This window comes from Scophthalmus maximus, chromosome 18 (assembly GCF_022379125.1).
Source record: "Scophthalmus maximus strain ysfricsl-2021 chromosome 18, ASM2237912v1, whole genome shotgun sequence".
NCBI classification, from domain to species: Eukaryota; Metazoa; Chordata; class Actinopteri; order Pleuronectiformes; family Scophthalmidae; genus Scophthalmus; species Scophthalmus maximus.
The window spans coordinates 1537460-1561275 of NC_061532.1; the positions used below are offsets into that span (position 1 = coordinate 1537460).

At 39.5% G+C, this 23816-nt stretch overlaps 1 protein-coding gene across 3 annotated transcripts in view; it reads left to right on the forward strand.

The window, feature by feature from the left end:
• Window positions 1-23816, forward strand: part of cdk19 (cyclin-dependent kinase 19) — a 55410-nt gene that overhangs the window by 27783 nt on the left and 3811 nt on the right. Inside the window, exons 3-13 of one of the 3 annotated variants that reach the window (XM_047328495.1) lie at window positions 1434-1544; window positions 3134-3274; window positions 11556-11613; window positions 11777-11830; window positions 12261-12392; window positions 14690-14833; window positions 15216-15285; window positions 15416-15488; window positions 17112-17209; window positions 17381-17459; window positions 21029-21274. In XM_047328495.1, coding sequence (XP_047184451.1) covers window positions 1434-1544; window positions 3134-3274; window positions 11556-11613; window positions 11777-11830; window positions 12261-12392; window positions 14690-14833; window positions 15216-15285; window positions 15416-15488; window positions 17112-17209; window positions 17381-17459; window positions 21029-21274 — 1206 coding nt within the window. Of the gene's footprint in view, window positions 1-1433; window positions 1545-3133; window positions 3275-11555; window positions 11614-11776; window positions 11831-12260; window positions 12393-14689; window positions 14834-15215; window positions 15286-15415; window positions 15489-17111; window positions 17210-17380; window positions 17460-20979; window positions 21275-23816 lie in introns of all 3 variants that reach the window. The other 2 variants (XM_035617126.2, XM_035617128.1) reach the window with 2 other exon arrangements.

A 23816-nucleotide genomic window follows, 5' to 3' on the forward strand; every position in this document is an offset into this window, starting at 1 on the left:
TTACAACTAAATTTTCCTGTGATTTTCTTAACTCCAGTGATGGAAGAAATCAATTTAATACCCATTTGGGTTATACCGAGAGGTGTTTCTAATATTATGTCCACCTTAATTCATTTAAATGGGACAAGTATGGTAAATGGACCACAAGCTGCAGAAGTATGGACTATATAACCAGGGTGGGTTTTGCCCCATTTCTGGTCTACATAACCCCACCACTGCTGAATACTTTTTTATCCCCAGTAGGAACAAAAAGCCCCCCCAAGTGATCAATGCCACCTCACCAATAGACCATGTAAAATACCTAAAAAAGACATTTTAGATCTAAGTAAGGCGCTGTAAGGTAAACAATCTATAGTGTGATAAAACGATAAAATCCAAAATGGACCACCCACTGTCAGCGCTTGTGTTTGTGAGACAACCGATGACATTGCGGCTAATGTCTGCTTTTCACAATGTCACCAAGCACACATATTTGAGGGGGATTTTATTCTTGCATTTTTTGTTTTGTTGTGCACGTGTAACGGTGGTCAGCCAGTCGAGTGCTGTGCCCTGTGTATAAACCTCACACACCGACACGTTAAAAGACGCACCAATTTCCCATGCCAGAGGTCAGGAAGCCACTCCCGTAACACATGATCGACAGGATCCCCCCAGGATTTTCCCCTGTATAACCCAGTACAATTCAACAGCACCACAAATTACAGCCTCCAAAATTACCATTAAAATAAATCTACACCTTTGAAATAGATTAATTTAGAAGTGAACATAAAAATTGTCATGTAGCACGATTCATTGCAGGCCTGTTGTATTATACTCCATTAGTTTTATCTTGATCTACCTAATAAATTTAGACTGTCCTCCACCAAAAAATCCCCAGATAGATTATGCTCATTTTAAAGACCGCAGACCTCTAGTAGTAGTTATGATCATGGCCGCTAAATATATAAATAATTTATTATTGTGATTATCAGGAAAAATCATGATAATCACGATCTCTGGTCAATTAATCTTCTCTGCTTTTTATTTAAGTTTCATTTATCCATCCAGGATGTATTAAGAAACATGTTTGATTTCTTTTACAGTAATATCTGAATAACAAAAACAGACAGACAAATCAGCTAATCGGCTCATGTTGTTTAGAGGATTATACACAACATGGATGGCTGTCAACTACCATTTAAAATCACACATACCATTTCATACTGTATGCACATTGCGGCAGACTAATATTTTGACTGTGGTGTGAGTAAATAAATTATTTCAGTAAAATGCTAAAACCCTCCATTTGCTCTCCTGCCAGCTCATTGATATATTAGAGAAGATTTTAAGAAAAAATACTTCCTTACACACAATTTACCATTAAGTTCAAATCTTATGATGTCTTTCCATGACCCCCAATCAGATTATTCACACTGTCCTTATGTGTCTTCCAGCTCCTACGAGAACTGAAACACCCAAATGTGATCGCCCTGCAGAAAGTGTTTTTATCCCACAGCGACAGAAAGGTTTGGCTCCTCTTTGACTATGCCGAACATGATCTTTGGGTGAGTCTCTGCGCCACTGCTTCATTCATTAAGGATGAGTTCCATAATGTGAGCTGCTATTTTCAAAATGCAAATTAATGTCACAGAAAACCTTCTTTTTTTTTTAATAACTGGAACAGAAATGACACATATCAGATCCAATTCTCAGCCACTAGGAACATTTTTACAATAGTGACTCATAAAATAATACATATGTTCTGTTTTTCTTAGGAGACTAAAAATGTAAATGATAGCCTAACAAACAGTGACCTGCCTCATTTATGACTAAATTGAATTACTGCTGTTGATACAAATCCATTATATTGTCAATCAATGCCTTAGATAATAATAATATTAATAATAAATTTCATTTATAGAGCACTTTTCATTGCTAAAAGCAATCTCAAAGTGCTACAGAGTAGAAACAAGAAAAACAATAGGTTTATAGGTGAATGATACTCATTATTAGACTTAATTTCAGAATGTTTTAAAAGCATATGTCTCGTCACGTGTCTCTTCAGTATTAGATGTTAGCAGATCATATGAATTCTCAATTTACATGAGCCTTATAATTACATTGTTATAGCTACAGGAGATTTATGAGGAATGATGTTAAATTTTTGATACAAGGAAATACTTTTTGTATATATTTTTGTTTGAGGGCCATATCATGTATGTATTGTTGAGGACTCAAGAAGTGTAGTGTGGACTAAAGGTTTTTGGAGGAGCATTTGTTGAGAAAATCCAACATACAAAGATTCCAACATTTATTTTAAACTGCAAACTGCACTAACTGCTTCCTTGATAGCCATGTTTTCTTTTGAATTGAGACAAAACCCTATGATGAAGTCACTAAGGGCATCATCAAAGGTCACACGGCAGCATGACTGGCACTGCACTAGTTTGTCCATTTTACCAAACACTTGACCCTGTTCAGACCTGGTATCAACAGCTGCCCTGAGTGATCTGATCACAAGTGGACAGCTCTTAGTATGCATGTGCCTACATTCTTTTAGCTGTTTGAAAAGCAAGTGCGTCCTGAGCCACACTGAAATATTGCCTACTCAGCTGACTTCCTGTGACCCACTACAGTTTCATAGTCAAACAAAAGTATTTTTACACTCAGTGCCCATACGTTGAGATCCGATCAAAAGTGGATAGAAGACACACATCCAGTATGCCAGGTGACAAATTCCGAGCTGTCCCCTTGTGATCTGCTCTTTCAGGATACATGTCAAAACCAGGTCTGAACAGGACCTTTGTCTAGTAGCCAGCCAGACTTAGAAAAGCTCTTCCCTTTTGAAAATGGCCAACAAACAGATTGTTTGGTAATAAAACATAAATCTGCCTCCTTGTGTTGATTTCCCAAACTTATTAATACTAAAATACTATGAACTCGAGAAAACGTTTGTGTACCAACAGCAGCCAATAGGTTTACACAATAAAATCATAATATGCATAAATCACAGCATTTTAGTTTACCTTGTTTACCAGGCCCCGCCAAAATTTGAGGAAGCTGTTAGTGTAACTGTGGGCTACACTGTCTAAACTGACAAGACATGCTTCACCCCACAAGCACAACTGAGGTGAATCTTTTTTCTGCCTCGTAGCACATCATCAAGTTCCACCGTGCCTCCAAGGCCAACAAGAAGCCCATGCAGCTGCCCCGGGGGATGGTGAAGTCTCTCCTGTATCAGATTCTGGATGGGATCCATTACCTCCATGCCAACTGGGTGCTCCACAGGGATCTGGTGAGCGGCTATATTAGCTTCACTGCTCCAGTTTCCCATGCAGACGCACTCCAACATTGTTGATGTCATAGAAACACTGTCACCCTGGAGAGGTAGAAGTTTTCTTGCAGCGGTTATGTGTGGTATCACACATGGTGACATGGATATATATACTATACTGTATATACTATATATATACAATATATTATTTTTTTTCTCTTTTTTTTCAGTAATGTTTATCCAAACTGTCATGGTTATATTATCTTATATTATTATTAATAAATTGATTGACATTAAACATTGCAAACATTGCAATAAAATATATATAGTGTTAAAAACCCTAACCCTAACCCTTTTTTTATTATAATTTTTTTGGTGCTACCAATGCTAAAGTTAGCTTATTTTAGTTTGAGTTTTTAGATAGAAAAAAATCTAATGTTTGGCTAAAGAAGGGGGGGAAAAGCCTACATTATACACAGAATTAATCTGAATTCAAAATATAAAAAAATGACATGAACGTTTATTGTGTATTTTTTGGTTGTCAGGAGGAAAGTGATTGTAATTCCAGAGGAGGTCCTGAGGTTCGAATGTTGTTAGACTCTTGTCTAAACTATAACCTGGAACCTGGCTACACTGGTGGCGACACTGTAGCTGGGAGTCAGACTGGAGCTGAACACAGGGCTTCCTGTTGTGTGTCTTATAAGTGCAGAATGGAAGGAATTAAATAAAAATTGTGTGCACAGGAAGATGTCGTGCCATAAATTAGGTTTTGCATTAGCTTCCACAGTCTTGTTTTGTAAAGCTAGATTACGTTTTAAGGGAGATCTCATAAACGATAAACTCTGTGTAATCGAAATTATGATAGTGTTTATATTAGGGGTGTAACGATACACATATTCGTATTCAACCGTTCGGTACGGGGCTTTCGGTTCGGCACACGTTACGAACAGAGCGTAAATATGAGTTTCTATGCTCTCCCTGTATCAACTAAAATGTTACCTTAATCTGAAAGAAATCTAGGGGGTTGGGTGTGAGGGGAAACAAAATGGTAATGCGAGGGGGGTGTTTACAAAAAGTAAATTAACTAAAATAAACCATCATTTAGTTTATTCCTTCCACCAATTTTCTTATTGTTGACTCATTACAGTTCATATGAACTGAATGAGACTCATTCTAATGTGTTGCCATGTGTCCACAGGTGTGAACTGATGTAGTGAGAGTTGTCTACTTGTGATGAGACGTCTACCACGTCTGAACAGGGCCAATGATTGTAGACCTTATTGTCCCTACTTCTTTTACATCATCGAAAATAAAAAATGTTTTATCTACTAATTATCCAATATTTGTTTGCCATGCAAGCTTTAGGGAAAGCCATGGAAAAAAATTGAACAGGTTAACAAACAACTGACAGTCCTGCAGGCCAACATTGAACAAATCAAGTCTGACATTGAATTTAAAAAATATGAGATGCTCAATGTGGCAGTTCAGTACACTGCCAAGCTTGGTAGGCTCCAGAACCTGAGATTGGTATGATTTAAAAAAAAGTGAGGCTAGAAGACTGCAAACTTGTGGAATGTGTAAAAATATTGCAGAGGCATTGGTTATTGACCAAGCGCAGCTACAACAAATGCACTGGAGCCCTTTACTGATGCTACTTGGAGCAGGATAGAGTGCTTGTTCCAGCAAAAAAACTCTTCATGGAAGTGAAGTGGATCTTTTTGTTGATTGGTATCGTTTTCCTTTCCTTTTATAGGTGTATTTAAGACATTAATGCTAACTAATTAATAAACATTTTAAGTTTCACAGCTTTACTTACCTTTAACCTTCTTTCCCCATACTAACATTGAAACCAGTTACCAGTTTTAATGTTTTTGAGTGTTGTAAACCATTAAGGAAGACACAATGTACTAGTTAAGTCATATTACAGTTTGTATAGTCCCCTCTCCTTAACAACATCAACATCAACTGTCCCGCAGGATCTGTGTGGTTGTTATGCTCCCTGAAGTTCACACCACTCTTATCTGTACACCAACTCTTCCGACCCTCTGTAAATATTTTCACTACAGCTGCATAAAATGATCCGTCGTCAAACGTTTTACTGATGAATTGCACTTTGTGCTGTTGTTTTGCTGTCTCTTTGCCAGGGCTTCCTGCCATTGTGGCCAGACTACTGCACATGATTATCCCCTTCTTTTTGGATTCTTGTTGTTGGTCAGATTACCATGTTTATGCAGGTGCCTGGCTCTTTGTCGGTTCCCCCTGTGGATGTGAGTAACACGTAATGAAAAACTGCATCGCTAAAATGCCTTCACTTTATAAAAAATGCCTTATTGCTTTAGAAATCTATGGGAGAGCTACAAGTCTTACCGTGATTTATGTTGTTAGCACATTTTAGAGGAGGAGCAAGGAGGGCTGAGGGGGAAACGTGCTCCCACCAGCACGTCTTTGATGGCTTCTGTACTTCTGCTGTTACATAACTGTGTTTGTGCTCGTGCGTAGCATGTTCTTCTTTTCTACACTGCAGGAATCAGCCATGTGCTTTACATTGCACCACTGCATAGCGCTCATCCCCCACTTTGCCCTGCTACTCCTCCCTCTCTGTCCCACCCACCACTCACTCACCAGAAGGTTTAGCCGTGCCTCCTTCATCCTCCTCCCACCCCCAAGCCCCTGCAAGGGTTATGTAACCGCCTCTAGCCGTTACTGAGCCCACCGCCCTGCATGGTTAGCTGAGTCAAGATGCTGACTTTGCAGCTCTGCAGCGAAAGCAAAAAGCATGCACTTCAGAGGACTGTACCAAAAATCACTGTCAGGGGTGGTTTACTGAAGGCGATCGGTTGCTGCAGTAAATCAGGACTAATCTACTGTACTGTATATGCACATTACTGTATTCTGTTGGAAGCGGTCTGTTCCACACAGTCAGACTGCAGCAACATAGGGCAGATGATGATGATGATATTATCAGGACTTATTCACGAGGATATGGGAGGGGCAGATACTGTAAACGGACCTTTTGATGATGCACCTATAAAAAATGAGTGTTCAGAATGATACATTGTATCAATATAATCTTTAAAAATCTAAAAAATTGTTTAATTTATTTCCATTTCATTTGTATGGATATAATTTCAAACAAACAAAAAACTACTGTCTAACATTCCATGAAGAATCATGTTTACTAATGTTCACCTGATGTCATTCTTAAATTGTATCGTTTCCTAATCTGTCAGTGATAACTATATACAATAAAACAAACTGACGTGAACATACTTTCACACCTATAGTTTCACTCACTTGGTCCTGATTAAGGAAAACTGTGATTCGCATACACATTTATTACAAATTAAGTGATAAGTTAAGTTAAAAGGGCAAATAAATAAAGCCGGAGGTTCCCCACCCCTGATGTAAATTATGGAAATGTAATCAGTCAAAAGAGAGCAAGCTACCCTTTTCAAGCACACCCTAATTACAATGCATAGAAACAATCACTCACAAAGTTGTTTATTTGTTTAAAACAAATAAAAACAGATCAGCGAAAAACAATAGAAAGTATATGATACAATGAAAGAAATATATGTACATAAAAGTTGAAAAAGCTCAATTAAAATGCACATATTGATACTGCCCTGCGTCTGCTAAAAGAGATTCTTTTCTGCATGTTTTGTAGAGCATAAAGTTTAAAAGCCAGTTTCATCATATCATGCTATAAAGAGCTTTGAGTGGTCAATTCGACTAGGAAAGTGCTATATAAGTACTATTGTTTTTTAAATGTTACTAAAGGTCATCAGCCACAATTGCTTGAATTGTATAACTGGTATCACTACAAATCATAATCATACAAACAGTGTTACTGTTGATAAAAAACTTTCATGCCGTTGTCTTTGATTAAAGTAATGTAACATTAATAGATAATGTCTGTCTCCATGGGAACCTGTCTATTGTCCCAGATGACAGCTTTTGTGCATCAGTCGAGCATTCAAATCCAGTGTTTGCATTTGCTGTTACGTTACTGTGGAACACTCAAATAAAGTTGCAAGACTATTTTGCTTTCGGCAAATGATAAAACTGAATCTTTGATCAGCATTGCTTCCTTGTTGACATTAACTCGCTTTTTGTATTTAAGATTGTTGTGCTGACAAAATAATAAAAATGTTATACTAAGAGATAAGATGGAGCCTGGTCTCCTCTCGTAATAATAAACAAATAAACAATTCAGTGTCCTGCCGCTGCTGAATGCATGTAGGGGAAACACCAGAGTTCAACTGGAAACCGAGCCAAGACAATCCTTTTCAAGTGGCTATAATCCAGGTACACCAATTCGACCAGTTTAGACACAAACAGGTTGAACTACCTAACTGGGTAGGTGCTTCCAATATCTAATATAATTACATTCATATCCACTATTGCATTCAATTTGTTAACTGTTGGCATAAAAAATGCGATTATTCATTAACATTCAGGAAACTGAAACCTATGTCCCATCCTTACTCCAAACTCAGGGTGCTGTGGCTCAGTAGGTAGAGCGGATGTCCAAAAGATCAATGATTCAATCCCTGGCTTCTCTAGTCCCTGTGCCATGTGTCCTTAGGCAAGAAATTTGCCGGTAGTGTATCAATGATGTGTGATAGAAGATCCCTATGAATAGGTGAGTGTGACTTGTACTGTAAAGTGCTTTGTTGTGTCGATAAGACCAGAAAAGTGCAATATAAATACTATATTTACCATTTTGTGGAAATCTGTTCAGTAGTTTTTGCATAATCCTGCCGACAAAAAAATAAACCAATCAACCAACAAACAAACAAATGGACATTGGTGAAAACATAACCCCCTTGGAGGAGGTAGTATTTGTTCCAACATTTAAGAAGTAATTGAGGTAGGCAATGCCCAGATGATTCACAGAACCAAAACATGTCAATATGATCTTTTACAATAGGTTCTGAGTCATATAGTAGATGCCGCTCTGCAAAGACATCCACAAGCTCAGCCTTCAGACCTGCACATATTGTACATGTAAGGCAGATGGCCTAGGCTTTTGTTTTCTTTAATTTTTTTCTGTAAATGTCATTGTACAAATTCCAAAATTGACCACTTGCTCAATATTGCACAAAATTGTTATTAACTTGACATTTGAGCTGAGCTTTAAAGACAGCCTGTTAAATCAATATTCAGTTGTAGAAATGTGCCCCTGGCCCCAGAACTGGCCTAGTTTTTGAGACAAAGATGAAGATGGTTTTGTTAAAGAGGGCCATGTCCCTGAGGATTGGGTTTGCTGGTCCGCAGTGGGATGGGGTTTATTTTCCCTCGGCTCCTGATCCATTTCTGGAACCAACCAACTGTAACTGATTCATTTCACTGGATGATTTCAAGAGGAAGTCTGAATTTAGAAGTGTGTAGTGCGATTTTGGGCTGATTTTTAAATAACAGTATACAAGTGTATATCTTCATTCCAGCAGTAACAATATTTTACCATGTTTTTAACTGGTTCCTCTTTTCTGATTCCACTAATGTTTTTGTATTGTAATGTAACATTACATTTTGTAATGTATGTTTAGCAATAACTGTTTTACAAACAAGATGAATATGTCGTATTTTAATTCAGTTAGGCCCTGTTTAGAATTTGAAAACAGAACTATTGAGCCTGAACCCATCGGGCCTTTTAACAGATGCTTTCCTTTGTGTTTGGTGATTGCTGCATGTCTTGTTGTGGGCGTGAATAATAGATTCCATTATTAGTGCTGTTTCTATAGCAACAAGACATGTTTGCCAGGAAGATCTGAGTCCAACGAGCCAGAGGGTTCACATTCACAAAGACACCCAGAGAGAATTGACAGGCTTTTTGATGAGAAGCAGACATTGCATCCTGGTGCATGACTGAACCACTGTAAACTTCAAAACACTGGCTTGTGACTTTGTTCCTGAGATTACATGTGCAGCTGTCTGTCTGTTTGTTTGATATTGCTGGGAAATTTGGTAAACAACTCTGTACGCATAAGCCAAAATTATAGGAAGTGTAATTGTTGTGTGTGATGTGAGGTCAAAAACACACCAGTCCTAATGTATGTGTGTCCGTGTTGCCCTCTCTGTGATCCCTGTGGTGAGAGTCTCAACCAGACTCCCCCATGTTGCCGATTTGATGCGCAGATGGTGTTGGTTTTTGTCTAACCTGTGCAATTTGTTTATATGACCATAAAGGCAATGCTATTCTGATTTAATTTCTCCTCCAGCTCATGACACAAAAGGTCACATCATACTGTCAAATGTTACACAACACATTTTGCATCATAATGGATTCTAGGAATGAAACATGAAACGCTATTTTGGCTAAGGAGCAATGACACGCAGGGTTTGGCGCTCTATGATGCGGCAAAGTGCACAGCTGTGCATAATGGCACTGCATTCTGACTCAGCGCTGCACAAACCAGTGGCTGCCGATTTGTCAAAGCACAGTTTGTGTCCAGAGCATTTAATGAACTGAAGCAGAAGCTACAATATAAAGCAGCTGTGGGCAACAGACACAATAAGAATCGCTTATTCTAATTCATGGATAAATGCAGACTGACATTCCTGAAGGTTTTAAAGGGCCCATATTGTACACCTTCTGATGTTTTATTTGAAGTTTTGATATCCTTAAGAAGATATATCTTATTTTTTTAGTACCAAAAAACATCTCAATATGGTTTTTATAGTTCTTTTTTCATGAATTCCGCAAAGAAACATGTCGATTTTGGCCTGTAATTAATATGGAATGAGCCTCTCTTCTGATTGGCTGACTGCTTTCTGAGTGACGCACAGCCAGGCCAACCACCTCCTCTGTTCACCGTGTGTCTGTTCACCGTGCTCAGAGCCGTGCTGTCCCGGAGCAAGGGAGCTTCTGCTCTGGAGAAACTATCTCCCTGCTCCCCGACTACGCAAAATTCATCTGTAACAGGTGTGGGCGGCGGGGTCCCGCGAGGTGGAAGACGCCAGAGCGATCTGCTGAGCAACTGGAAGCTGCACAAAGCTGACGTGACGTGTCCGGCAGAATCGCGGCTGTTCTGGACTTACCCTAGCAACAGCTCCATGTCGCAGGCCACGGCCGACACCGGTTACCGGTGAATTTTGTATTAATATGCTTAGGAAGCATGTGCAATTATGTAGCTTCCTGACATCCAACGACTGAACAGCGTTTCCTCGACATTTTCTCATGTTGCTGATCGCTCAGCAACAGAATGACGGGTGAGCGCTGGGGGCAAGGCTGACGGCAGTGACTGCGTAGCTGTGACATCACATTTATGCGGAAAGTATAAAAAGCAGCTGCTGAATGCAGGCTGTGTATTTGTCTGTTTATTGGCCTATTTGACACTCATGGTACTAACAGAGCCCCTAGACGTTATTTATTATGAAAAAAGAAATTCAATTTTTACAATGTGGGACCTTTAATGTTGATTTAAAACTTGCTGGGGGGGTGATTGGGAAAATGGTTCTGTCATTACGGCCCATTTGTCACATTTATTTAGTTTGCTCTTGTTGGTGGCAGCAGATTAACGGTGGACCAGAAACAGATGTCCTTGCAGGACAAATGTGTCACATTTAAGGCGCATTTCCACAAAAACGACTGACTTTGCACTGCCTCTTCTGAGATAACCTCCCACACCTCTGCACCTTGTTGGCACCAAAATACCACAGAGAAGCACTTAGCAAAGGTCCAGGTCAGAAAGTGCTGCTGGCAGCGGTCGTTGCGCCGCCTATGTGTATTATGAAATGTGTCATGATCATCCACCTCTGCTGTTCCCCTAAGCCTTATTTGGAGAGTTGCACTTTATCTTACGGCCTAACTCTGCTTTCATCAACCTAATTATAAGCAGCAGCAGTTTTCAACTTTTCATCCAAAATGCTCTGTTACATCCTGTATATGCTCCTGCCCAGCACCTAACTGCAAACTCTCTACAAGGCAAAATGAGTTTGTATTTGGTTAAATTTTCCGTTTCACTTTGTCACCTTTCAGAACAACTTCATCCCCAAGTTGATAAAAACAATGCTGCAGATTCCATGAGAGTTTTATTCACTTTCACAAAATGGCTGAATGACGCTGATTTGTTGTTGTGCAATTCAATAGCCTAAAGGGCAGCCAGTATAGGCCACTGAACACATACAGTACATGTCAAATATTTGAGAAAAAATACTCACTTATGAGTTCTGGTGTTTGGTTAAAATCATTGTCCCATGTGACCGTTATAGTGGAAGTTTGTACATTCAAAATTAAAGTGAGCGCTTAATGTTTATTACACAGTGTCTAATATTTCTCTGTCTCTGTCTCTTCCAGAAACCAGCCAACATCCTGGTGATGGGGGAAGGTCTTGAACGAGGAAGAGTTAAGATCGGTAAGCTGGATTGGAAAAAAGAAATTCTGAAAAGGCCTCGACTGATTCTGATTTGTAGATTTTACAGATGCTATTATCACCATGGCAGTAGATCAATGAGCTGTTGACTTGTTTGAGTGTATGACAGCAGCAGCTCTTAACCTTCTGCCTGAGAGGTCGACAGGGAGCTCAGATCAGTGCTGTTGCATAAGCGAGCTGGCCAGGAGACTGATGAAGGGTAAATGCTGCAGTGCTGCAGTCTATTTTTAAACTTTGTGCACCAAGTAATAGTATTAGGTTGTTTTAGTGTAACTAGACCCTCTGCAACTGGTGCTGCTGAGTATTTCTCTGGACTGAGTGACTATTACCGCACATCTCTGCTCCAGCTCACAGTTACACAGTCACAAAGTTCACAGTTACTTCTCAGCGAGATGGGACCAACATTTATGAAGCTTCTAACTAAATTTTAATAATCCAAGCTATTTAACGACTGAAAAAATACAATTATTTACATAAACTTGTGTTTATTACACTGCTAAAAAGAATTAAGAGAAGACTAGAATCACACGTCAGATTTTTTAAATCTTTACTGATGTACATGTATATAATTGTGTGGACCTAGTGTTTATTTGCTAACTACATTAAGCTTCTCTTCCCACCTCCAACAGCTGATATGGGTTTCGCCAGACTATTCAATTCTCCGCTTAAGCCGCTGGCGGACCTCGATCCAGTGGTGGTTACGTTCTGGTACAGGGCCCCTGAGCTTCTGCTGGGGGCCCGGCACTATACAAAAGCAATTGGTGAGTACAGGGTCATGAATGCAAAGAATGCCTTTCTGTTTGTGTGTTGAAAGTAGCCATGAACACACAACTCTCTACATCAACTGGATACTTAGTGAAAAGGAATAATTGAAGGAGTGGATGCTGATTCAGGGAGACAGAAACCGTGGATGTCTTAAGCAGAAGCATTTATTATAAGAGCTCAATATATATCAAGGAGATTTCTGGTTTGTTTACACAGATCAACAAGGTGATCAGTGTATGGCGCCCCAAGACAATCTGCCGGTTCCCGGTCTCTGTGGTGTATTTAGTTCAGGGTAATGTTGTCATCTCCCCGCGGCTATGACACCTCGAGAGAGACTTCAGCTGCTTGATGACTGTTGTGGCTTGGCACAGACCGGTTGACCTTGTTTGGTGCCTGAGAAGACTCGTCTGAACAGTTTCTCAGGGGAGGATAGACAAAATTCCACACCTCTTAGATCTCTGAATCTCAAATGAGGCAGATGCGATTGTTTGTGAAGGTTGACATTTTTGGGTCAAGTCCAGTAGCAGGTATAATCAGTCTTTTAACATGTCCCAGAGTCTAGGGTCTCCCAATGTGAGAAGGAATGCATGTTGCTGACTTACCAGGCCTATATTTATCATTCCTGGAACATGAGGCCTCTACTGAGTTTATGGTTCTATAAAAGTGTGTGAGGTATTAAAAAAAAAAGAAGAATAGGAAATAAAAACTAAAGCCCAATATATCAGTTGGCCGATTACATTGGCCCATATCAGCCTTTGTCATACATATCGGCATTTATGTTTGCCGAAATTAATAAAAACTCTCCTTGTTTTTAGAGGAACCGTTTAACATTTATTTGCTTTCTAGAATGAATTGCGGGTATGTTTCTCCTATCTTTTCGTTAAATATAAGTCTATAGCCAGCAGCTGGTTTGCCTAGAACAATAACTGGAAACAAGGAGAGCAGCCAGCCTGCCTCTGTCTTAAGATAACACAATATGTGGATGTACATTTAAGAGTCATATTAATCTTCTCATCTAAATATTTCCCAAAATGTAAAACAGACAGTTGGGAATCTGTGAACCATCTTTGGTGAAGTAAGTTGACATCTAGTCTAATTCCGGTTCGTCATTTTATTCCAAATAATCTCAGCAAACCTAATTGTCAGATGTTTTTTAATTTTTTTCTTTTTACTTTACTTTACTTTGCAGCAGAAAGTGGAAGAAAAAGCTCAAATTCAGTCAGATATTGCAGTAGTAGGGTGAAAAATAACAGGTATATTTACATTCACTAACAAGCATTGGTCAATACTGAAGGCACTCTTCATATAGTCTGCATCACCAACCTCCAAAACTCACTCAAAACACATGTCTACATGTCTCAAAATGAACTTGTTCGACCAGAACTCTGACAACAACTCCCACTCAAAAAGCAAAACACTGTCGGTCACAGCACACTGACTTAAACAACACTAACAGGGAGAATCACATACTGTAAATGATGAACTTTTACCTTCGAACTTTTAATGATTTTCATATAAATCAGTATTATATTATAGAATAAGAAAGACTGTAAGAGTTCTAGTCATCCCTCTCTCCTGCATTTCGCAACAAGTTCTCATCAATACTACCGTTCTTGGTCTTCCTCTCCTTTGTCCTCCACACATCCTCCCTCTCCCTGGCACTCTTCTTTACCCACCAAACTGTTCTCCATGATTTCCAAACAGAATCTTTCTGAAGTCGTCCCCTTGTGTTTGGTAACAAGACTAAAAACACATTGGTAGGCTTCAGGTAAAAATTGCAATCAACTATGTTTGAAATTCCTTATTATTTCATTTTATTGTAAATAGATATGTAAAGATTTTCTATATATATTTGATGTGTTCCTGCACAGATGCATGACATTTTCTATCATTCTGTTTTAAATGTGCTATAAAAAAATATTTCTAAATCAGTGTTTTAGCATTTGAAAAATGTGCAAATATATAGTTTTTTGCAGTTGGTGGAGTATGAATGAGAAAAGAGTTGATGGTTTTTGCAAAATGTGTTATGAAAGCAATGACAAATGAAAACCCCAAAAGAGCAGTTTGGTCCACATAGTGTGAGGAGTTCTGACAATGTGACTTCAGTGTTTTGACCAATGCATGTTAGCAAATCTTTCCAGAACTGAGCTTCTCTCAGTTTAAAATAAAACACAGCTTTCGTTTACGCCAGGAAGACTAATGTGCTGGAGCTAATGTACCTCAAGAACACTCAGACTAAGTGGCGTCTGTGCGTGTGTTTGTGTGTGTTTGTGTGTGTTTGTGAATGCCTCAGACATTTGGGCAATTGGCTGCATCTTTGCGGAGCTGCTAACGTCGGAGCCCATCTTTCACTGTCGCCAAGAAGACATCAAGACTAGTAACCCCTTCCATCATGACCAGCTGGACAGGATATTCAGCGTCATGGGTTTCCCTGCAGGTCTGCACACAATGCTCACAGCTCAGTCTGAAAACAGACATGGCCACAGGCCACAGCCTGTGATAGCCTACTGTTTTAGCTGGGTTTTCAAATTACAAATTGTATAATTATCGAATGTTTCATTTAAAATTGAAGTTGGACAGATAATTAATTAGAATAGAACATAGCTCATTATGCTAAAGCAAAATCCAAACCAACATTACAGATAATTGATAAGTGAGATAAAAAAATGCATTTTTATCTATTTGCAAGTTAATCTATATCACAATCAAGTGTGCTGAAATTGAAGGGTCTTAATATGTTATGAAGCCACTGTAAATATACTGTATAAATTGTTGTATATGTAAAACCATAAGCTTGGTTGTGCCTCCGTGTTTCACAGATAAGGACTGGGAGGACATTAGGAAGATGCCAGAGTACCCCACTCTGCAAAAGGATTTCAGGAGGACAACGTAAGGACATGCTGTGATGATCTGATCATCATCATCAGAAGCAGCAATAGACCAATAAACAAATAGACCCACAAACAAAAACAGTCACACTACCCTTTTAAGTGTGTTGCTGTGTTTTCTTACCCAACAGGTACGCAAACAGCAGCTTAATCAAATACATGGAGAAGCATAAAGTCAAACCAGACAGCAAAGTTTTCCTGTTGGTATGTACACAAATGCGTACATTTACTATATTTACATTTATTTTATATTGTATGCATTCTAATCAAGGGGTGACAAGCTTTTCTGTCTATTTCGAAAAACGTCTGTCCACTTTGAAATTACACACAAGTTTGCTGAGAGCCCGGATTTACCAGTTTTCCACCCGCACTAAATGCAGCCTACATATGTGAATTTTTGTGGAGCAGACTGAGGAAAAAGAGTCTCTAAAGTCCACACGCACGTATAAGATCAATATTTTCAGATGTTTGTACACACAGGAAGCTATTTAAAAGCGAACATTATTACATCTATGAAGTTGATGTTTAAATTTTAATGTAAAATATTAATATATATTCAATTTCTGATGTATGCATTTGTAAAACAGTTGCAACTCTTATTTTTCACGACCAGATCATGTGAAACAAATGTGTCACTATTTTCTTTCCATAGAGTACAGCATTTGCAAAGAGTAAGTCATAAAATGTCTGAAAATGTACAAAAATGAACCAATGTGTAGTTTTTGAATCTATGTATTGCAAACATGTGGACACATTGTAAACGCAGCACAGCAGTGTGTGATAGTTATCGGTGTATACCATATAGTATACTGTGTAGGACCAGAATCTAAGATTTTCCATTCAGATACTGTAGCCTTTTTTTTTTGCTTTATTTGTTCTATAAGGGCCATCCATCTTTGCGCACAAAGGCTTAGTTTTCTGAAGCCAGTTTTTGGCACAAGTTTAACAGCAGTAATCCTGGATAATTCAATAAATACATTCATATAATTTCTGTACAAATATATTCCCAGTATTTTTACAAAAGAGGACAGGACCAGAAGATGTGACTATAGTGAGCATAGATTTCCCCACAGTCACAGAGGACTTTGGTGTTACAGCTTGAGGCAATTGACCTTGTTGAACTAAAATATCTCATCTGAAACCTCCATGTACTCTGCATTTGGACTATGTAAATGTTTCCAAATTCATCTATTCGTTTGACCAGAAGTGTTGCTAATAATTGAAACACTTCTACACATGACTCGGGTCATATTTGGTCCTTAGACTCCATTTACAGGCATTAAAATGTCTCTTGTATCCAGATCCAGCTCCCATCACATCTTCCTCTTGTTTACATAGGGGTCCAAAAGGTAGAAGAGGAAGAATAGAAAAAGATGGTAGCCACTCGTAAAGCTGTGTTATTGTGTTTTAAATGTGACATATCATGATGTCCTTGGATATTGATCTATAAATTCGTTGATTTGCACAGAGACACAAATATGATGACAAACGATTGCTTAATCTGAATAAAGTGTAGATATCTAATCTTATTGGTTACACCAAGTTAATGCATTACTACACTACATGGTGTTGTACATGGAACTATGCATGATGTAATTTCTTCATGATGTCACTGCAATGTTTCTCATTAATTACCAAGACTGTGAGTCTTACACTGTTGACAATCCCTTAAAAAGCCTAAAACTGAGAGTCAGCATTGTAACCTCACTGTTATTATTGCAGTTCTAATACAATTTATATTTTATATATATATTCATATGTCACTGTGCTAATACTTTCTTTGTCCAAAAATATTGTAAGATTGTGTGTTGTCTTCTCCGTCCTCAGCTCCAGAAGCTCCTCACCATGGACCCCACCAAAAGAATAACGTCAGAGCAGGCACTGCAGGACCCGTACTTCCTGGAGGACCCATTACCAACCACTGAGTGAGCCTTAGTACTCTTTGAGGAAGATTTCCTTTTTCTTGATTCAGCAAAAGTAATACAGGCCCGCAGGGATTCACTCACTTCAATATTAAGCTGCCTTTATGGTCTTAGTTTTACAGTATGATTGTTGAGAGATATTTGAATCACTGATTTCTGTCTTGCTGTCTATAGTGTGTTTGCTGGGTGTCAGATACCCTACCCTAAACGAGAGTTTCTCAATGAAGATGAGCCAGAGGAGAAAACTGAGAAGGTAATTATCCACCGTCAATGTCTGTCAGGACAAGTCACAGCAAGAAAATAGTTCTGTGGAATGGCCAGTGGGACAGACAATTCCATAAGGCCTTTAGATTTTATACTGTCAGTCCACTTCCACTTTGCTTTGTTGACTTTGTTAGAATACATATTTGTTTTGAGATAATTGACATGGCAGAAAATAATCACAGTATCTCAATTTAATTATGAATAATCAAAATAGAAAAAAAAAAAATCTTCTTTGTGGTTATACAATAATACAGATAATTATACAAATGCAATACTCACATTAGTCATAACCGAGCAGCTTTATTGAGAGAGTGAGAGAAGTACAGTACCAGCACGCTGTTGCAGCCAAAGAGAGGTGTGTATTCCATTAGTGCTAGTCATGTTACTTTAATCTGCCAAACGTGTGTAGATCAGCTCAGGTTGCAGTATAGTTACTGAAAGGGAGGAAAGCCGGGATAAGAGTTAAGCTAACCCAGCTTGGACCTAAGAGAGCCAGGAGAGAGATGCCTCTTTGCCCTCCACCTAAGTCAATGCCTGTCTGGGTGGGTCACCATGGCGTGGAGATGATTCATTGGTTGGATTGGTATTTTAAGCTATGTTTGGCTGCCAAAGAGCAACGTTACCAGCGGAAACACTAATAGGGTGATGTGCTGCAACACACTTGCAGACTCAGTGTAGCTCGTTTGCAGTGTCACAGGAATAAAAAATGACACCAGCGTGTCATGCTATTGCAATGGTGGACTGCATTGGTAGTCTTACGTGGTATGTGCTGAAGTGATGGAAGTAGTCGTAGGCTAATATTTACCTGTGAGTTGTGACTGACATCATTCATTTTATTCCCCATTGTATATTTTTACTCTTTGGCGAGTGGTAGGTGCTAATTTTGGTCCTGCGAAGAGCACAAGACTTTTGCATGTTGCATGCAAGAGATGAGACTGCACACTCTGGGGCAGAGCGGCAGAAAGACAGGCAACAAAGGAAAGAGAGGGACAAGGATGTGCTTCAACACTGAACCAAGGGCTCTGGAGGGAGAGGTCACTGTTCCATGTTGCATAGGCAAAATCTAAGCTGGTACAAGCATAGGTTCAGTATTCCTAAGCTGTCCCACTCTACCTATTTGTGGAGTTAGTCTTCCAAAGAAAGAGGCTGCACAGATGATCAAAACTGTGGAAATAATTAATCTGGACTGTCACAGGCAGTGATGCAAAATGTATGACTGCATAGCAAATCGAGATTGCTCGTCAGGATGTCGACTTATATGTTCCCTAAGCATACACATACATATAAAACATAAGCACTGAGGATTCAAACAGAAAGATCAGACTGCAGGTCACAGAAACACACAAAAAGAAAACAATTGAGTCCTGGGACAAAGTTGTATGAACTGATGCAACATAAAAATCAAACTGTCAAAGTGATGGGGAAAGAAGGAACAGCTGTGAGCCACAGCCACCACCTTGTCTGTCAAACGTGGTGCTGCCTGTCTTCTGGTTCCAGTAGAACTGAAACTGTCATTTATTGATGATTTCACTGCTGACAGAAACAATGAATGGAGCTCAAAATATAATATAAAGCAGAATTTTTCTGTAGGCAAAGCAACCAAAGCTTTTCAGAAGAGTTGGAGTGTCTAAAGCTGAGACTTGGCTCTTTAATGTGGTAGCCATCGTTTTATTACAAGTTCAATGTGCTAAAAACTTCAACTTAGAGTGACCAAACAGGTCATTTTTTAGGTAGTGACATTTGAAGAAATGAACTATACACTGTTGTATAAATCATATAAATATCAGCCCTGTGATGGACAGTAGTGAAAGAAGTCCCGCCAATACAAATGCTCGAACAATTGCGAGTCAGTCCCAGCTGTCAAACGTGACGTTTCAGGTGTTGGTCGTTTTCTTTCATTTGTCAGGCTCACCAGTTGCAGCTTGTCTGCTTTGAAGTGGCTCTGGGTTTTAAGGTGACTCTGTGACAGTTTTTACATTCCACTCATAAAGGGTTTTGTTTCGTTGTGGAAAACTGTTATGCCTCTACATGAAGTTCGCAACCCATTAGAATCTCTCCTCTCTGTCTCTTCCCTGTCCTTTCAGCTTTTTTTACATTGTAAAAAAAGGATTTAGCTTTGAGTTTGCCAGAGGCAGGGTCACACTGTACATGCAGAAACAAAGTGCAGCACAAGGCTGACCTCTGTATATTGGGCCTGTTGCATCTCATGGTTGCACCATGAGAGGCTGAGAATGACACGCTAGAAAAAGCCCCTTACCAAAGTGGGTAGTAGCTGCATGGTTTTAAAAAGCACATCTCTCTTGCAATCTGAAAGGAAGGAGAGCACAGGGACAGAGATAGACGCCTGCTTACCTCCTCCATCACATTAGCAGCTACTATCTAGAAAACATCATGTGATCTGAGTGTGTTGCTTCACACCCGAGTCACCACATAATGGACTGTGGATGGCTGTAGCTCAGGAGGTAGAGAGGCTCATCCAGTCCACGAACTGAAGTGTCCTTGGTCAAAACACTTAACCCTCAATTGCCCCTAATGGCTGTATGAATGATGAGTGATAGAAAAAGTTTTGCATATAGAAGAGTTTTATGAATGTGTGTGTGTGAATGAGTGAACTTGACTTCTACTGTAAGGCACTTTGGGTGGTGAATAAGACAAGAAAAGGGTTAAATACAGATAAATGCAGTCCATTTAGCATTTACATAAAGCACGATGCAACCCTGGGTGTTCCCAAAAAAGACACAAATTCAGTCTAACATGGACATGCAGAAACCCAACATACAAAATGAGACAAACATGAAATGGAAACAAAACACAGGATTCAAACAATGAAACAGAATATAACTTATTTTCCTAGTGTTCCTTACTCGATGATAAAAACAAAGCCTCTGCTACACTACACGCTCGAGTGAAAGTAGAACATAGAAAACAACACTAAGCACTTTCAACTATCTCTTCTCTTTCCAATTCATTATATTGAGCTTTAACACCTTTTTAAAAATAAAAAATAAAGTAATCTCTTCTCAGGGTGTGCTCCCCACACATCCTTTTGTCAAGTAGTAGCAGAATATTTATAGGTCTTTGAGCATGATTAAACTATATAAATAGTCTGCTGTGGGGCGATTGTACATAAGTTGCTGCCAAATACTGAACCCTATTTACCATGTTTTTTCATTCAGTAATTTAAAATGCCTTCTACTTAAAGGGACCCTAGGGAGGTAGTATCCTTTTAAACAACTTAACAAAAGTTATGATTACATTCAGTGTTACTCACCGGAACCCAAAGTGTTTATTATACAAATGTGTCAATTGCAAAAACCTTTTTGAAGTATTTTAACTTTGTCAATCAGAGGAATAGAGTGACACAATTAGCAAGACTGTGTTCTGTGTCAATCACATGCATGCATTCATTTATTAGCTTCCTGATGTACTTTCAAGCAAGTAACCAAAATGACTTCACACACGCTTATTTTTTGTTTCTAATCAGACTACCTCTCCACCACTCCCTACAGCTGGACTCTTGTTCACTTATGTTAACCCTCTGCTGGTTCCTGTCTGCAGAACCAGACCCAGCAGCACCAGCAGACTACAGGCCAGAATCAGACCCAGAACCAGCAGCAGACCACAGCCCAGCAGGCACCCTCCCAGCAGAGCTCTGCCCAAACAAACGGCACTGCCGGAGCCACAGGGGCCACTGCCGGTGGGGGATTACAACATGGCCAGGACCAGGGGCCGCCCAACAAGAAACCTCGGATCGGGCCCTCTGGGGCCTCCTCAGGCACAGGGGTGCTACAGTCAGAGTACCAGGTCTGTGGGATTTCTACACTGGCAGGTTGAAGCAGGATGAAGTTGTTGGCTTGTGACACGCTATGTTTTTCTTAGTGTCATCGAATCCCATGTTGATCCAAAGCCAGATTTATCTTATACACATATATTTTTTGTACAACAGAGCTCCTTTCTCAGCCTCTACACTGTCACTGGAGCAACTAATGTGAATTAATCCACCTTTTCAAATAATCCCCAAATCAATTTCTTGCTGTTTGAGGAGTGTTTGCTAAAAATGACAGTGACAATGTTTTGAGAAATTGCTAAAACTTTTTTTTGGCTCAGCTGTAACTTTAATATTTACAAGCCATTTTCAAGGTTTACATTTTCAGTAGAAATGGGTTCAGTCAGGGTAGGGAAGTGAAAAAGTACTAGGAGAGGGGCTAACCAATAGTTCGCTGTATAGAATGTAAATACCAAGGTAGCGATGATGGTATGTAACATTGTAGGTAATATTGCATATGACTCAGCAACGCACATTTTTAAAACAGAACCTTATATACAGGATCATTCAATCAATTTGATGAAGTGCTTTTAATTTGCATTAATTAAATTCACTGGATCGACCAAAGACCAGACATTCCCAATTATGATTTTATCTATATTATTTGTCTGTTTTCTCTACTGTCTCTAATGTTCAGATGCCCCTGAGAAAACTCATGTTGTGAGAAGAAGTAAATAGAAACCCTGCAGCAAACTAACACTAAACATGAGCCTTTGTTCAAATATCAATGTGCTACTGCTTAAAAATTGGGAAAAAAGATACATTCATTTTGTATATGTTTGGGCAGTGTGAGAGCAAAGGACTATATTTTTTGGCATTGCTAAAGTGCTCACTGAGTGTATAATGAATCTCGAAAAAATTATACATATATCAGAAAATATACCAGTTATCATTTAGTTTCGATACATGACATGACATTACATTGATTTAGCTGACACAAACTGCTTTCAGTCATATCAGAAGTAGACAAGTAGCATTATGGGCCTTGCCTATAGGGCCCACACTGGATTTTAGCCAGACCGGGAATCAAACCCCCTGAGGCTTCCATGCCAAAGTCAGTAGTATAAAACACTGAGCTATGCCAGCTTTCAAGATACATTTTTACTTCCCTGTAATAGTGTCCTGACTCCATTAAAGCTTTTTCTAAAAGTTTCTCCTCAACAAATGGAAGTGGAGGCAAAGGCTGAGGATCATTTGGCAAATTGTTCCTTGTTCAAGTACTTTTCGTACTTCAAAAAATCTTAGGAAACTAAACGTTTTAACAATTTTATGTTTATTTGTAACTCTATTAATACAAAACACCAACCCTTTATCCTAAAGGGGCATAAAAATTTAGCATAAAAAACTGATAAAACACTGAAGTGCCAGAGTTGGTGTCATCTACACATCTGTAAAGAGTCAGCAGACTAGTGTCAGGACATGGGACCTGTGGCCAATCAGATTTCAGCTGGGGCCAGTGCCCCTCTGCCTGTGATTGGAGGAAGTACAGATGATGGACATTTCTTTAGATGTTGACAAATGTTAAGGAATGTCAGCAGTGTGTGTGTGTGTGTGTGTGTGTGTGTGTGTGTGTGTGTGTTTTTGTGTGCGTGCGTGTGTGTGTTGTGTGTGTGTGTGTGTGTGTGTGTGTGTGTGTGTGTGTGTGTGTGTGTGTGTGTGTGTGTGTGTGTGTGTGTGTGTGTGTTGTGTGTGTGTGTGTGTGTGTGTGGCCTGCTGGCTGCTGGCTGCTGCTGACTGATAAGAACTGTACATTCCACATTGTCCTCCTGACAGTTTTATCTTCAGCTCGAGTTTTATCATGTGGTTAAAGAGGAGGGACTTTTGTGAGAGGGGGAGAGTGTGATGAAATGAGGGCACTGACAGGGAAAGCATGTGCCAGTGAGCACTGCACAGAGCAGTGCAGCGTGATAGAGGTGACTGGTTTGACCCCTGGCCACAGGCAGTAACCGTAACATGGAAGTTATGTTATAACATGGAAGTTATATTATAACATGGAAGTTATGTTAAGTTATATGGCAGGTTACGGAGAACACCTATCCCTATCTTAAAAGACTCTTGTAGAGTCTTTTCAGATAGTCTCATGTGTTGAAACTGGTGCTGATTAAACTTTACAGTCATTGTAACTGCAGTAGTTTTAGCTATGTGTCCCTAATAAACTGCAGATTGAGTGTATATAGCAGGGGCTGGGGCTGCATATGAGACAGCTGGGGCTGTCAGGCTTCAGCAGATGTATAAATAAACCAGTGGAATGGCCTGACATACCAGGATGGTGGCTAGCTGTCTGACTGTGCGTCACTGTCAGCGTCCTACTTTTACCCTCATTGATCGCACATCCCACCCCTCTACAGGCTATCCCACCCTGCACTACTCTCTAACCAATCTCTTGAATACATATAATGTTGCACATGTGGCCTGGACTGTGGGTAGACCTGACATGCCCATTCCTCACACTCATGGGTCAAGCTCCAAACCTACAATTACCATGATACAATTAGATTTTCCTAACCCAAACCCTGTTTT